At 43.2% G+C, this 14666-nt stretch overlaps 1 protein-coding gene across 1 annotated transcript in view; it reads left to right on the top strand.

The window, feature by feature from the left end:
- LOC120991688 (melanopsin-B-like) overlaps window positions 1-14666 on the top strand; it is a 177428-nt gene that overhangs the window by 48962 nt on the left and 113800 nt on the right. The window contains exon 5 of the mRNA XM_040420485.1: window positions 827-934. Coding sequence (XP_040276419.1) covers window positions 827-934 — 108 coding nt within the window. The remainder of the gene's footprint in view (window positions 1-826; window positions 935-14666) is intronic.

The following is a 14666-nucleotide window of genomic DNA, read 5'->3' on the forward strand; positions in this document are numbered from 1 at the left end:
GCAGTATTGGAGGGAATATAAAGGGAGACAATCAGTGTAAATAGATGACAGCTGGGAGAAGGAAAGGAGATGACAAAGTGAAACCAAAACAAAGAATGTCATGCAAGAGGTAGAGAAGAACGTCTAACAGACCTTCTCACAGAACTGGCGGTGACAGTGTCTTTGTAACACCCCTAGTGGAAGGAACACTAACAGTGAGAGTTCTTACTGAAACTGGCAGAAACCAAGACACTGACAGTCTTTTTGCAGTGAATCTAACTTTCTTTGACTGCTTCTACAAGGGAGGTGCACACTTGAACGTTGATTAACAGCTCCTATACTGAAATATAGCACAAATTGCTTCTCACTGGATTGTCTTTCTCTCTGTCTCGAACTTAATGCAGTAATTTTATCTGTTTGAGATGTGTGATCTATAATTGGAAAATAATATATATATCTTTGGTACAAACTTAGCCATAGCCTTAAATGTTTTTAAAGAGAGGAGTAGGATAGGTTTGATTTCCAGTGTGGGTATTCCATAAGACAAGATCAGAAGGCACCTGCACCCTATTGATACACTGGAAGCATAGCATAAATTATAAACTGATTTTTTTTTTCTCACAAAGAAAGAATTCCTCATATCTCAAAGATCTGCCCCATATATTTTATTTCAACTTGTGTGGTTTTGTGTTTTCCGTTGAATAATTATTATAGATTTTATCTAGCTGTTACTAAAAATCTTTATCTATCTATCTACCTACCTACCTATCTATCTATCTCTCTATCATCACTTCTGAATAGTCCTTTAAATGATTTTTATCTGATTACTTACTCATTTCTATTTTAGCCATGGCAAATCTTTAACGCCATATTCCAAGACAGTTCCTGCAGTTATAGCTAAAGCTTCTGCAATTTATAATCCTATTATCTATGGAATAATACATCCAAAGTACAGGTAATTGTTTTGTTGCTTCAGATTATTTATAGTCTACTGATATATACATTGTGATAATCTATGATGTAGAAGATGATATTATTGTATATTTTCCCCATTTCTTGTCCAGTTTTAATTCCATATGTCCTGTATTTCCACACTGTTCGAACCAAATTTAAGTACATTTAATGGTATAGCACAAAACAACAGAAATGTAAGTCCTTGATTGGCTATTCAGTTGGGCAACGAATATGACCTTCAATAGAGCACCCACAGGCTCATTTTGTACAAGTGTAGTACCCCAGTTCCAGGTGCTTGCAAATAGTTTTGTTCTGTAATGCTGCTTAATGTTACCTAATGTTATTTTATGTGCTTATATCCTGTAATGTACACAAAACAGCTTTAGTATGAATGAAACACGGTTAACCAACCTACCTCATCCCCTGCAGGAAATTAGGTGTGGATTCTGGATCCAGCCCTAAATCAATTAGTTGGTAGTGTGTTAGCAGAGGAGGAAGCTGCTACATGTGCTCCAGTCCTCACAGGACTGAACCAACGTTACAGAGAATCACCTTCTCTGAGGATTATCTACTGAGAGAAAGAGGTGACCATTTCTACAGTACACAGGAAAAAGAGAGATAAAGAGCCAAGAGGGTCTAGAGTCTGTATGGCTGAGCATTGGAGCTGAACTTGGATAGTTGTATCTTAAATAGAGTTGAGCGAACACCTGGATGTTCGGGAAGTTCGGCCGAACTTCCCGGAAATGTTCGGGATCCGAACCCGACACGAACTTCGTCCCGAACCCGAACCCCATTGAAGTCAATGGGGACCCGAACTTTTCGGCACTAAAAAGACTGTAAAACAACCCAGGAAAGGGCTAGAGGGCTGCAAAATGTTAAATCCCCTGCAAACAAATGTGGATAGGGAAATGAATTAAAATAAAAATAAAATAAATAAAAATTAACCAATATCAATTGGAGAGAGGTCCCATAGCAGAGAATCTGGCTTCATGTCAGCAGAGAATCAGTCTTCATGTCATAGCAGAGAAACATGCTTCACGTCACCCACCACTGGAAAAGTCCATTGTCAGATATCTAGGCCCAGGCACGCAGGCAGAGGAGAGAGGTCCCATAGCAGAGTATCAGTCTTCATGTCATAGCAGAGAATCAGGCTTCACATCACCCACCACTGGAACAGGCCACTGTCAGATATTTTTAGGCCCCGGCACCCAGACAGAGGAGAGAGGTCCCATAGCAGAGAATCTGGCTTCATGTCAGCAGAGAATCAGTCTTCATGTCATAGCAGAGAATCCATGCTTCACGTCACCCACCACTGGAACAGTCCATTGTCACATATTTAGGCCCAGGCACCCAGGCAGAGGAGAGAGGTCCCATAGCAGAGAATCTGGCTTCATGTCAGCAGAGAATTAGTCTTCATGTCATAGCAGAGAATCATGCTTCACGTCACCCACCACTGGAACAGTCCATTGTCAGATATTTAGGCCCAGGCACCCAGGCAGAGGAGAGAGGTCCCATAGCAGAGAATCAGGCTTCACGTCACCCACCACTGGAACAGTCCATTGTCAGATATTTAGGCCCCGGCACCCAGGCAGAGGAGAGAGGTCCCATAACATAGAATCTGGCTTCATGTCAGCAGAGAATCAGTCTTCATGTCATAGCAGAGAATCATGCTTCACGTCACCCACCACTGGAACAATCCATTGTCAGATATTTAGGCCCAGGCACCCAGGCAGAGGAGAGAGGTCCCATAGCAGAGCATCTGGCTTCATGTCAGCAGAGAATCAGTCTTCATGTCATAGCAGAGAATCAGGCTTCACGTCACCCACCACTGGAACAGTCCATTGTCAGATATTTAGGCCCAGGCACCCAGGCAGAGGAGAGAGGTCCCATAGCAGAGAATCTGGCTTCATGTCAGCAGAGAATCAGTCTTCATGTCATAGCAGAGAATCAGGCTTCACGTCACCCACCACTGGAACAGTCCATTGTCAGATATTTAGGCCCAGGCATCCAGGCAGAGGAGAGAGGTCCCATAGCAGAGAATCTGGCTTCATGTCAGCAGAGAATCAGTCTTCATGTCATAGCAGAGAATCAGGCTTCACGTCACCCAACATTGGAACAGTCCATTGTCATATAATTTAGGCCCCGGCACCCAGACAGAGGAGAGAGGTCCCATAACATAGAATCTGGCTTCATGTCAGCGACTCAGCAGAGATTCAGGCTTCATGTCATAGCAGAGAATCATGCTTCATCTCACCCACCACTGGAACATGCCACTGTCAGATATTTTTAGGCCCCGGCACCCAGACAGAGGAGAGGTTCATTCAACTTTGGGTTGCCCCGCAATATAATGGTAAAATGAAAATAAAAATAGGATTGAATGAGGAAGTGCCCTGGAGTACAATAATATATGGTTAAGGGGAGGTAGTTAATGTCTAATCTGCACAAGGGATGGACAGGTCCTGTGGGATCCATGCCTGGTTCATTTTTATGAACGTCAGCTTGTCCACATTGGCTGTAGACAGGCGGCTACATTTGTCTGTAATGACGCCCCCTGCCGTGCTGAATACACGTTCAGACAAAACGCTGGCCGCCGGGTAGGCCTGATACAGCAGAAACCACTAATTTAGGAAATTGCTAGGTTGGGAATTGTATTTCAAACCAGAACAAAAACTGTGCTTTGACGGACACAATATAACTTAACCAGCTACAGCAATAGCCACTGATTTAGCTGAATATGAATTTGAGGCCTATTATTTAGGCGCTGGGTGACAGGTATACGTTTAAGGACAGAATTAGACTTGGATATGCACAGTAGCGTGTGTGTGAAGTTATTGAGAATGACCCTATCAGCACCTTGAATCTAATATACCCTTTTAGGGATAGATTTAAATAACCACACTATTGATGCTTAAATGGACTTGGTGGCAGCTAGCCCCTGGGGCGCACCACAAGCCACAAAATGGCCGCCGATCACCCCAGAAAAAAGTGACTGAAAAACGCTCTGGGCAGCCTAAAAACAGTGAGCAATTGAATAGCAGCAGTTCAATGATCCATAGCTTTAGATCGATCACTGTCTTAAGTGTTTTGGAGGAGTTAATCACTGCCTAATCTCGCCCTAACGTCGCAGCTGCAACCTCTCCCTACACTTGTAACAGCAGAGTGACGTGCAGCGCTACGTGACCCAAGCTTATATAGAGGCTGGGTCACATGCTGCACTGGCCAATCACAGCCATGCCAAGTAGTATGACGCTTGTTGATTGGCTGCTTTGCAGCCTTTCAAAAAGCACCAAGAAAGCGCCGAACACCGAACCCGGACTTTTACGAAAATGTTCGGGTTCGGGTCCGTGTCACGGACACCCCAAAATTCGGTACGAACCCGAACTATACAGTTCGGGTTCACTCATCCCTAATCTTAAACTCTCTCTCTATCCCTCAGTTGGAAATTAAAGCTAGCATTGCAAAAGTAATATTGCCAGCCATATAGATTCTGCAGAAAAAGATTTTGGGAAGATAGAGAGAAATGAGTTACCACTTTTCCCCATCATTACTCAAATCCATACATATCTGGGGAGATTTTCACTTTGAATTGTTGGAATTGTGCCTTAAAGGGACACTGACAGGCCCACAAAGCATATTTAGGTATATATATGACAGTACAGGTCTTATAAAGTGTATTAGAATCATCTAAGTATCCCCCCTGTCCACCTTATAAATACAGTAAAATGAAGTTTTATAACCTGCTTGAATCGTGTTCAAACTGCCCAAGGGGCGGTGTTTCATCTCAACGTGCGCCCAGCCAGCCTCGCCACAACTGCCGTTTGAAGCGCCGCCCAGCTCATCAATATTCACTTCGCTGGGTGGCTACTCTGAAGCGCTGCTCTGAACTGTGCCCGGCGCATGCGCATAAAGCAGAGGCTGCATCAGCCTCTGAGAATCAGACTGTGCGCAGGCGCGATGCGATCCCGGCCAGTGAGGGTGCCGGGCGCATGCGCTGAAGATAGCCGGGGACGCTAGTAGCCACCCAGCAAAGTGAATATTGATGAGCTGGGCGGCGCTTCAAACGGCAGTTGTGGCGAGGCTGGCTGGGCACAAGTTGAGATAAAACACCAACCCCTTGGGCAGATTGAACACGATTCAAGCAGGTTATAAAACTTAATTTTACTGTATTTATAAAGGTGGACAGGGGGGATACTTAGATGATTCTAATACACTTTATAAGACCTGTACTGTCATATATATATACCTAAATATGCTTTTTGGGCCTGTCAGTGTCCCTTTAATACCGTTGGATGTACTACAATTCCCAATATGCACTTTAGTAAGGAGAGACGTTTATTTTCTACATCTGGCCTGGTTACTGATTCCTGCACCATATGCCAGACTTTGTACCCTGTACCTCCTGCTTTGCAATTGCACTTTATCTACCATCAGGTAGGAGCCCCAACTTCAGGGTGTGCCAGCGAGGAAATAAAGGTTGCATCCTCCTTTCATCGGTGTAAGGTTTGCCACTGTGATTGACTGTTACAGCTAGGGCCACTACCCAGGAGTGGGATTGAAATTTTTAACAACAGGTTCCCTACTCAACAGCAGACATGCAGTGTCACAACATATTTGCATATACATACACCATATATATGCAACACACATACACATAAATACACCGTATACATGGTACACATACATAAATATACCATATATACACCACACTTACATACCGGCCAACTTTTAAAAAGCCTAAGTAGCTAAATTATCAGCGGCACAAAAATAGCCACAATTTTTTTTAAATGCTAGGCCACACCTCTAACTCCACCCAATGTCTATCTGTACATGTCCCAATCCTGCCTAGTCTCCATTGTGCCCCCCACACAGTAGTTATGCCAGATCTGGGACTGTTTGGAGCTATGCATAGATAAACAGACAATATAGACACTACACTCACATATATCATGTATACACTACACTGGCATAAATAAATCAATATACACCAATATACACCCATATACGATACACCATACAGTATATAAATTACACATAGTCTACACTTACAGTAGATATACCTACTCCATATACATTTTATACACATTTTCTACCTAACACTAAAGATTTGCATACACATTATATTTAGTGCTATTAAACATACAGAAGAATACAGCATCACATACCTCTTACATCCAGTGACTTCTCCTCTTATGTAGACCTTCTCTTTCCTCATCTTCTCCTTTCAGACCAGACGCCTATGATGATTTTTCACCCATCTCTCATCTCTGCAGTTTGACAAAAAGACATCTTGGGTTCTTACTTTTCCAATACTGTGCCCGCTGTGCTCCCCAATACTATACTACAGAAACTGTACACCTAAAAATACTAGTACCACACAGATATTGTCCCCAATACTGTGCCCGCTGTGCTCACCAATACTATTCAGCAGAAACAGATAAACCCCCTGATAATACTAGTATCACACAGATAGTGCCCTCAATAATTATTGGCACACAGTGTCCTAAAATAACTGCGCCCAGCAAATAGTGTCCCTTACATAGTGTAAACATTATGTCCCCCCAATTACTACTGGGGGACCATGGGGAACATGAATACTATTATGGGCACTATGGGAGCATTATTACTTCTGGGGCACAGTGAAGAAATTATTACTGCTAAGTGCAAACTAGCAGAGAATTATTATTATTGGTGGGACTTTGGGGAACACTATTACTGTAGGCAGGTTCGGACTGGCCCACAGGGGTACAGGGGAATCCCCCGGTGGGCCCGTGAGCAAGGTGGGCCCCTAGTCTCCCACCCCCTGCACAAGTGGCTCATACTACAGTAGACTTACTGCACTACATACATATATACAATGTACAGCACCTCAACCAGTCTATGTTCATATAAAAAACTTGTTAAAATATGTATTATATTTGAATGTATCCGTACGGTGGGCCCCCAAAATAAATTTTACTGGTGGGCCCTAGGTTCCCCAGTCCGACACTGACTGTAGGGGGCACAGTGGCACAATTAAAATGAGTACGAGTACACAGAATGTCCCTTATAATGTGCGCCAGTACAAAATTGATCCCTAATAATGTGCACTAATACAAAAATGCCACCATTCTGTGTGCTAGTACAAACACATTCCCACTCTTAGTGCCCCCAATTGTGCTAATGCCCCCATAGTGCCCCCATAATGTGTGCAAGTATGTGTGCAATGTGTGCAGCCTATCAGAGGAACAAGAAAGGGAGACGCCTCTTCCTTGCCCTGCTGCAGCATTAATCTGTGTCCTGAGGATGGCAATACAGATGAATGTAGAGAGATGAGCGCTTCCACAAAGCACTCATCTCCAGCTGCCCTTCCACTGCCGCCAGAGCACCGGATCGGGGCTCAGCTGGTAACACGGTACTACGATCCAGCTGTAATTTTAACAACCGGATCTAGAGAACCAGTGAGAACCAGCTGAATCCCATGCTTGCCACTACCACTCCCTTCCTCTGCTCCTCATGGGCTGGTTGCGACACAGGCAAATCATTTTCTAAGTTTAATACATCTAATACTGAAGAGAAATGGGCAAATGATTTATTTAATAGTACACCATGTCAACGGTCATTTATCTACAGATGAGTTAATACTGTCACAACCATTTTTTCATAATTTATGTTAAATCACTGATATACTGTACACCTAAATCGCTGTTCTAAAAGGGTTGAAGGGAATCTTCTTCCTGCCTCAACTGTAGTAGGCTTTAAGTGCACATTGCACATTTGATTTGGTGTTGGCTGATTTGAAAGAGAACTATAATTTACTCTTAAGATGCCAATAAATACACCCTGAATAGCTGACATCTATCTCTCCTGACTCCACATACACATACTCATTAGGCATGGCTGAGCATGTATGTGCTTTGAGTAGAGTGAGAGGCTTATCTCCCAGAGCAAAAGGATTGGGTGTTGAAATTCAACAAACCTAATTCTTCTTTTCCCCAATGTCATCTTCTCTTCCTACACATATTAGATTTTTGGCTGGCCCTGCCAAAAACAGTGGGTTTGTGGCTTTAGCCCCTTGGTACACCCTAGCTCTGGTGATCTACATAAGAAGGCTCTCCATTCCTTGGTTGACTGATGGGACCAGGCATGTGAATGCTGCATTCGCTTGGCCCCACAAACTACTGCCGCAGTGCGACGCAATTTTGGTATATACCTAGAAAAATTCTTCTCTCCCATGCAGGAATCAGATGCTGTACTGTGCATGTGCTGAAATTGTGGCGTGCAGTGCAAATGTTAGATTATGGGTCCTGGCAACAGCAGAATCCAGATGGCTGGCCCTGTCAATCAGCCAAGGAAAGGTGGGACTTATGTACAGTGGCACAGGTAGGGTGCACTGAGGCTTTGACCCTCTCTTAGTGCACTTAACATCTCAGTTCCAACCCATTTGGAATGCTTCCCATTACATTGTATGCCATATTAAATGGTGGCATTAGAAATTACAACTTGTACCGCAGAAAATAAGCCCTGATACAGCTTTGTGAATGGAAAAATAAAAAATTTATGGCTCAAGGAAGATAGGGAAGAAAAATGAAAATGCAAAAATGAAAAAACCTCTGGTATCCTAGGGGTTAATAATGCCTATGGAAAGCAGACATTTGACAGGAGAGAAAAAAAAACTCAACAAAAAAGAAATATAGTAGTCACCTGACTATAATAAAAATGACCATGAACTTACAGCCGAGGGCTCATGCACACGACCATGGGATGTATTGCGGTCCACAAATTGCAGATGCAAAACACGGATACCGGCTGTGTGCTTTCCATATTTTTCTGAACTGAACTTACAGCCCCTAATAGGACATGTTCTATTTTTTTGTGAAACAGCCATGCGGATATACGAACACAGAATGAACAGTCATTTATGTGAATGGTTCCACATACAGGCAGCAAAAAATGGAACGGACACGGAAAAAAATATGTTCATGTGCATGAGCCCTAAGCATGTAGTATAAAGAAAAAAGTACTGGCAGGGCTGTCCACCATAGGTACTTCCTGCATATCCTTTCCAGAAAGACTGTGTAAGTAGAATTTACCCGGCCATTTAACCCCCTTCTTCCTGACCAGGCTTATTTCCATTTTTTTGTTATGAAAGCCATAACTTTTTTTTTCTTCGGGTATGCGAATAATTATTGCACTTTTTTTTAAATATCTGAAGCTTTATTTTACTTATTTTCATTTTAGTATTTTTTTGTACCCAGGAAAATGTAAAGAGGGGGGAAAATGGTCTTTTTTGTTAATAAAATGTTTAACTAAAATATTTTTAATTATGTGGGATGTATGGGTTATGGTCACAGAGGGTGGGGCTAAAATCTGGGGTGTGGCATGTGGTGGCCTTTTTTTTATTATTTTTATTTTAAAGGCCATACAAGAATAATACAACTTTTTCATTATATTTCTGATTTTTCCTGTAACTGGGGTTAACATATTAGCCCCAGTCACAGGGGGAATACAGCCCACAGAGCAGTTGTACAGGGCTGTACTAGTGATGAGCGGCAGGGGTCATATTCGAATTCGCGATATTTTGCGAATATTTTGTAGATTTTTTATTTTTTTTTTACTCAAAAAAAATCGGAAAGGTAATGATTGTGTAATATGCGAATTTTCGGAATTCGAATTTTCGGATTCAAATTTTTTATTGCGAATTTTTCAATTTACAACTATTAGACAAAGAAGACTATATCACTATATTAGCTAAATTGCTCTATTCGATTTTTTTTGAATATTCTCTATATTGCTATAACTTCGTTTTTTCGAATATTCGTAATATTCTAAAACAAGAATATATAGCAATATAGCGAATATTAAAAAAAAAGAATATAGAGCAAAATTCGCAAACACTACTACTCCTAAAGTCAAGTATATTGCAGCCTTCTTATTGGCCCACAAGCTAGAAGCAGTGAGGGATCATGTGTACTGATAAAAAAATAAAAAAAAATTCGGAAAAAATTCTAATATTCGAAATTTCGAATATATAGAACTATATTTGAAATTTTTGAGAATTTTAGAAGTACCTATATTCGCAATAAAAATTCAAAATTCAAATATTCGTGATCAACACTAGGCTGTACAACCTTACTGCAGAGATGAGCTGTGTCATGCAGGTGCCCGGCCCATGGTGATCACATGATTAGTAGACGCAGAAAGTGAGCAGTGTGTATAGCGCAATGAGTAAGACCGGAATAGTAAAAAATTATCCCTGTCTTCTCTATGGGGAGTCATGTTGACAGCAGGTTCCTCAGTCTCTTAGCTGCACAATTAGCGTGCAGCTGCAGATGTATATAGCTTTAGAAAATAATTGCACCCCACATGAAATGACAACTCTGGAGCATTTTTTCTTATCACTCTATGTTGCATTGTTCCTCTCCTATTCCTAACAAAAGTTTATTAATAAATGTACAAAAGGATGTTGCATTCAGAAAGTCTTCAGACCCTTTTACTTTTTTTCTGCACTCAGCCCCCCTTAATAAAAAAATAAGAATTGAATTTTAGAAATGTTTGCAAATATATTAAAAACTAAAACTTTGCATGGAAAACCGGCCACAAGGAGAGTTATAAAATTATTTTTTATGGGTGGGGGCAACCGATTGGAGAACCTTCCAACCAATGGAGGGAATGCGTACCCTAGATCCCAGCACCATTTTAGGGAGAAGGCATCTATTCTCCAGGGATGATCTCCAGCATTTAGGGAGCAGAATGTTTGTACTTTCGTATTTTTCCTTGATGCGAACAGGTCTATTGTAGGAAGCCCCCATCTTTGGTTTAGCATATTGAAGACCTCTGGATTCAGTGCCCACTCTGTATGATCTACCACTTGTCTGCTCAAAAAGTCCGCTTCTAGATTCTGGGATCCCTTCAGGTGCATTGCTGAGATGGATTTTAGTTCTTTCTCTGCAAAGGAGAAAATTTCCTCTGAGATACTCTGGAGTCTCCTTGATCGAGTACCTCCCTGATGTTTCAAGTAGGAGACCACGGTCACGTTGTCCGATAGGACTTTCACATGCTGATTTCTTATCAACTGTCTGGCGGAGAGTAGAGCTTCTCCTACCGCATACAGCTCCCTGAAATTTGAAGATTGGGCAGATATCAGATGCTTCCACGTTCCCTGGAAATAGGCTTTGTCGATTTTCGCTCCCCAACCGGATTGGCTGGCATCCGTGAAGATGGTAATTGAAGGCGATTTGATCCATGGGACTCCCTGGGAAAGATTCTTCTCCTTCATCCACCATGAGAGAGATCTCTTTACTGATCCTGGAATTGGAAGCTTGGAGTCCAGAGAGCCCTTCTTCTTGTTCCAGTGGGACAATAGCCAGTTCTGTATCACTCGACAGTGAGCCTGTGCCCACTCGACAGAAGGTATACAGGAGGTTAGGAGGCCGAGTAGGCTCATTGCTTCCCTCACTGAGCATCCTTTCCGGCGTTGGAAGTGCCTCACCTTGTTTATCGGGGACTGGATCTTGCTCTGTGGTAGGAAGGTTGACTGAGTTACGGAGTCTAGAGTAACTCCCAGGAACCTCACCTTCTCGGATGGAACCAACATTGACTTGGATTCGTTCACTATCCATCCTAGTTGAGACAGGCGGGACAGAAATATTTCCAAGTCCGACAGCAGGAGTTCTTTTGAGTCTGCTATAATTAGAAAGTCGTCCAGATATGGCACTATATTTAACCCTTCCTGTCTGAGTGGGGCTATCATTTCTATCACTAATTTGGTGAAAAGCCTTGGAGCGTCTGAAATCCCGAAGGGTAGTGCTATGAATTGGAAATGAAGAAGCCGATTGGAAGGGTCTAGGATAGCAAATCTTAGAAACCTCTGGTGATCTGGGTGAATGGGGACATGCAGATAGGCGTCCTTTAGGTCGACCGAACACATAAATGCCCCTAGCTTTATCAACGGTACTATGGATCTGAGAGACTCCATCTTGAACTTCCTGTAAAGAATAAACTTGTTCAGTTGTTTCAAGTTTATGATGGTCCGGAAGTCTCCTTCCTTCTTCCTTACTAAAAATAGGGTTGAATAGTACCCTCGACCTCTTTGAGACGCGGGAACTGGGATTACTGCACCCTTCTTCACCAAGTCCTGGACTCCTTGGAAAATATTTAGGTTGGAGAATCTGGTAGGCATCTTTGTGAAGACGAATCTTGGAGGGGGGAGAGAGGTGAACTCGATCCTGTAACCTTGCCGAATGATATCCAAGGCCCAAGGATTTCTTGATGTTAGTGACCATGGACCCAGGAAATCCTTCAGTCTCCCCCCTACAATGGCGTCATTGTTTGTCCTCGAATTTGGATTGGGGCTTAAGAAGGAAGCCTCTTCCTCTACCCCCTTTGGGATAAGACCAGCGGCCTGACTTGCCTTTCCCTCTAACAGCCTTGTTTTGTCCACCGTAAGACCGAAAGGACTGGTTCTTTCTAAAGGACTTTTCCTCAGGTAATCCCTTTTTCTTGTCGGCCGCTTTCTCAAGAATCTCGTGTAGGACCGGGCCGAATACATATTCTCCTGTAAAGGGGATAGATATTAACTTTTGTTTAGAAATTCTATCGCTCGACCAAGATTTCATCCACAAAGCCCGACGAGCCGCATTGGAAAGCCCTGCCTCCTTAGCACAGAATCTAATAGATTCAGCCGATGCATCTACCAGGAACCCCGTAGCTGATTTAAGTAGCGGGATGGACTGCAAGATTTCTTCCCTGGAGGTCTTACTGCTTAGGTGGTTCTCAAGCTCTCCTAACCATAAGTACATAGACCTGGCGACAGACGTTGCTGCGATGTTGGTCTTGATGTTAAACATGGAGGCCTCCCAAGCTTTCCTTAAAAGGGCACCTGCCTTCCGCTCCATAGCATCTTTCAATTGGGCGGCATCCTCAAACGGCAGGGCAGTTTTTTTGTTAACTTTTGCCACCTGCACGTCTATTTTAGGGGTCTCGTCGAACAACTTAGACTGAAAGGGGTCAAACAATAGTCGATTTTTAAATTCTTTGGAAATCCCCAATCGTTTTTCTGGTTCCGACCATTCCTCCAGAATCATTTCTCTAATGTGTTCGTTTATGGGAAGACCTTGGATTTTTTCACCCTGAGTCCCCCGAACATTTCATCCTGAATGGATAAGGACCTAGGGGTTTCTTCAATCCCCATTGTCACTCTGACTGCCTTTAATAAGTCACTCATCTCTTCTGAGGAAAAATAAAATTTCCTATTATTTTCGCAGATTTCTCCTTCAGAGAGAGAGAGAGATCATCCTCCCACTGCACGGAAGTAGAAGCTTTATCGTCAGCATCCTCGGATCCAGAGGTAATGATCCTAGAATGCGGACGCTTGCGAGAGGGCTCGTCCTGGGGATCAGACGGAGCAACTGTAGCGGCCCTGATTTCTTCCTGAACCACAGATCTGATATTCTCCATAAGGGACGATTGTTCCTGCTGGACCACATCAGAAATACACTCCTTACAAAGCTTCTTTCCATATTCTTCAGGCAGTCTTTTAGCACAAGAGATGCAGCGAGGAGGTTTTTTAACCTTTTTTTGCGCCTCTTTATCCTGAAATAAATATGGAATAGAGGCATCAGAAATAGCCTAGTAAAAATACAGTGCCATAAGAAAAGCGGACCCCCAGAGGGATACTTACAGGAGCCAGAGAGGGAGCATCAAGCTCCATAACAGTTTGTACCTCAGGACCTGACATATTCTGAAGTAAAGTGCAATTGCAGTACTCACAGACCTCAGATCAGCGTTCCTATGGCCGTCCCGCCTTTTATTCAAACTGCTCTGTCCTCCTGCGCTTTACTTCCGGGTTGCGTCGCATGACCGAACCCGGAAGTGACGTCATGGACGTCGGCGTGCGCACACGCCGGCCGCTACCAGCCCGACCCACAGGGGAGGAGGAGGAGGAGGAAGATTGCGGCCCGGGAGCAGGCTCCAGACCTGCCGGAACGAGTCCTCCCGATACCCCCCAGCCCAGCATAAGCACACAGCCGCCGGCGGACTGGGGGAGCTCCGATGAGCTTCAGGTAACCAGGAGACCGTCCTCGGACCCTCCTGGAGAAGAAGAAAATAAAAAAGAAGACGATTTCCTATCTTCATCTCCCTGCCGACCGCAGGGAGACTCTTCTCTGACCCTGGCCACAGTGGGGACAGGAACACTGAGGTGTGGTGGTGGGAGGGGGCAATTTAACCTCTTCTCTGTTTCCTGCCCCCACAGATGTCATGGGTCAATCTCCTTGTGGCCGTCATGGTGATGATATGGGAAAAAGTATTCAGGCCTTGATTGGAGTCCACCTGTGGTAAATTCAGTTGACTGGACATGATTTGGATAGACATACCCCTGTCTATATAAGGTCTCACATGTGACAATGCATATCAGGGCAAAAAACAAGCCATGAGGAGGCAAGAACTGCCTGTAGAGTAGTGATGAGCGGGAGGTGCCATATTCGGTTTCGCGATATTTCGCGAATATTCGCATGAATATTCGTGTTATATTCGTCGAAATCGAATATTCGCAATTATTCCAATTATCGCGAAATTATTTTTCGCATATTGCGAAAATTTATCTTGATAGTATAAGGCAACGTTCCTATGCTAATGACTATGGCTAGGCTAATATGTGTATATTACGAAATTTCGTAATATTGCTCTAACTTCGTCTCTTAGAATATTACGAATATTCTAAAAGACGAAGTTAGAGCAATATTAAGAACATTTGC

This window comes from Bufo bufo, chromosome 2 (genome assembly GCF_905171765.1).
Source record: "Bufo bufo chromosome 2, aBufBuf1.1, whole genome shotgun sequence".
Classification (NCBI taxonomy): domain Eukaryota; kingdom Metazoa; phylum Chordata; class Amphibia; order Anura; family Bufonidae; genus Bufo; species Bufo bufo.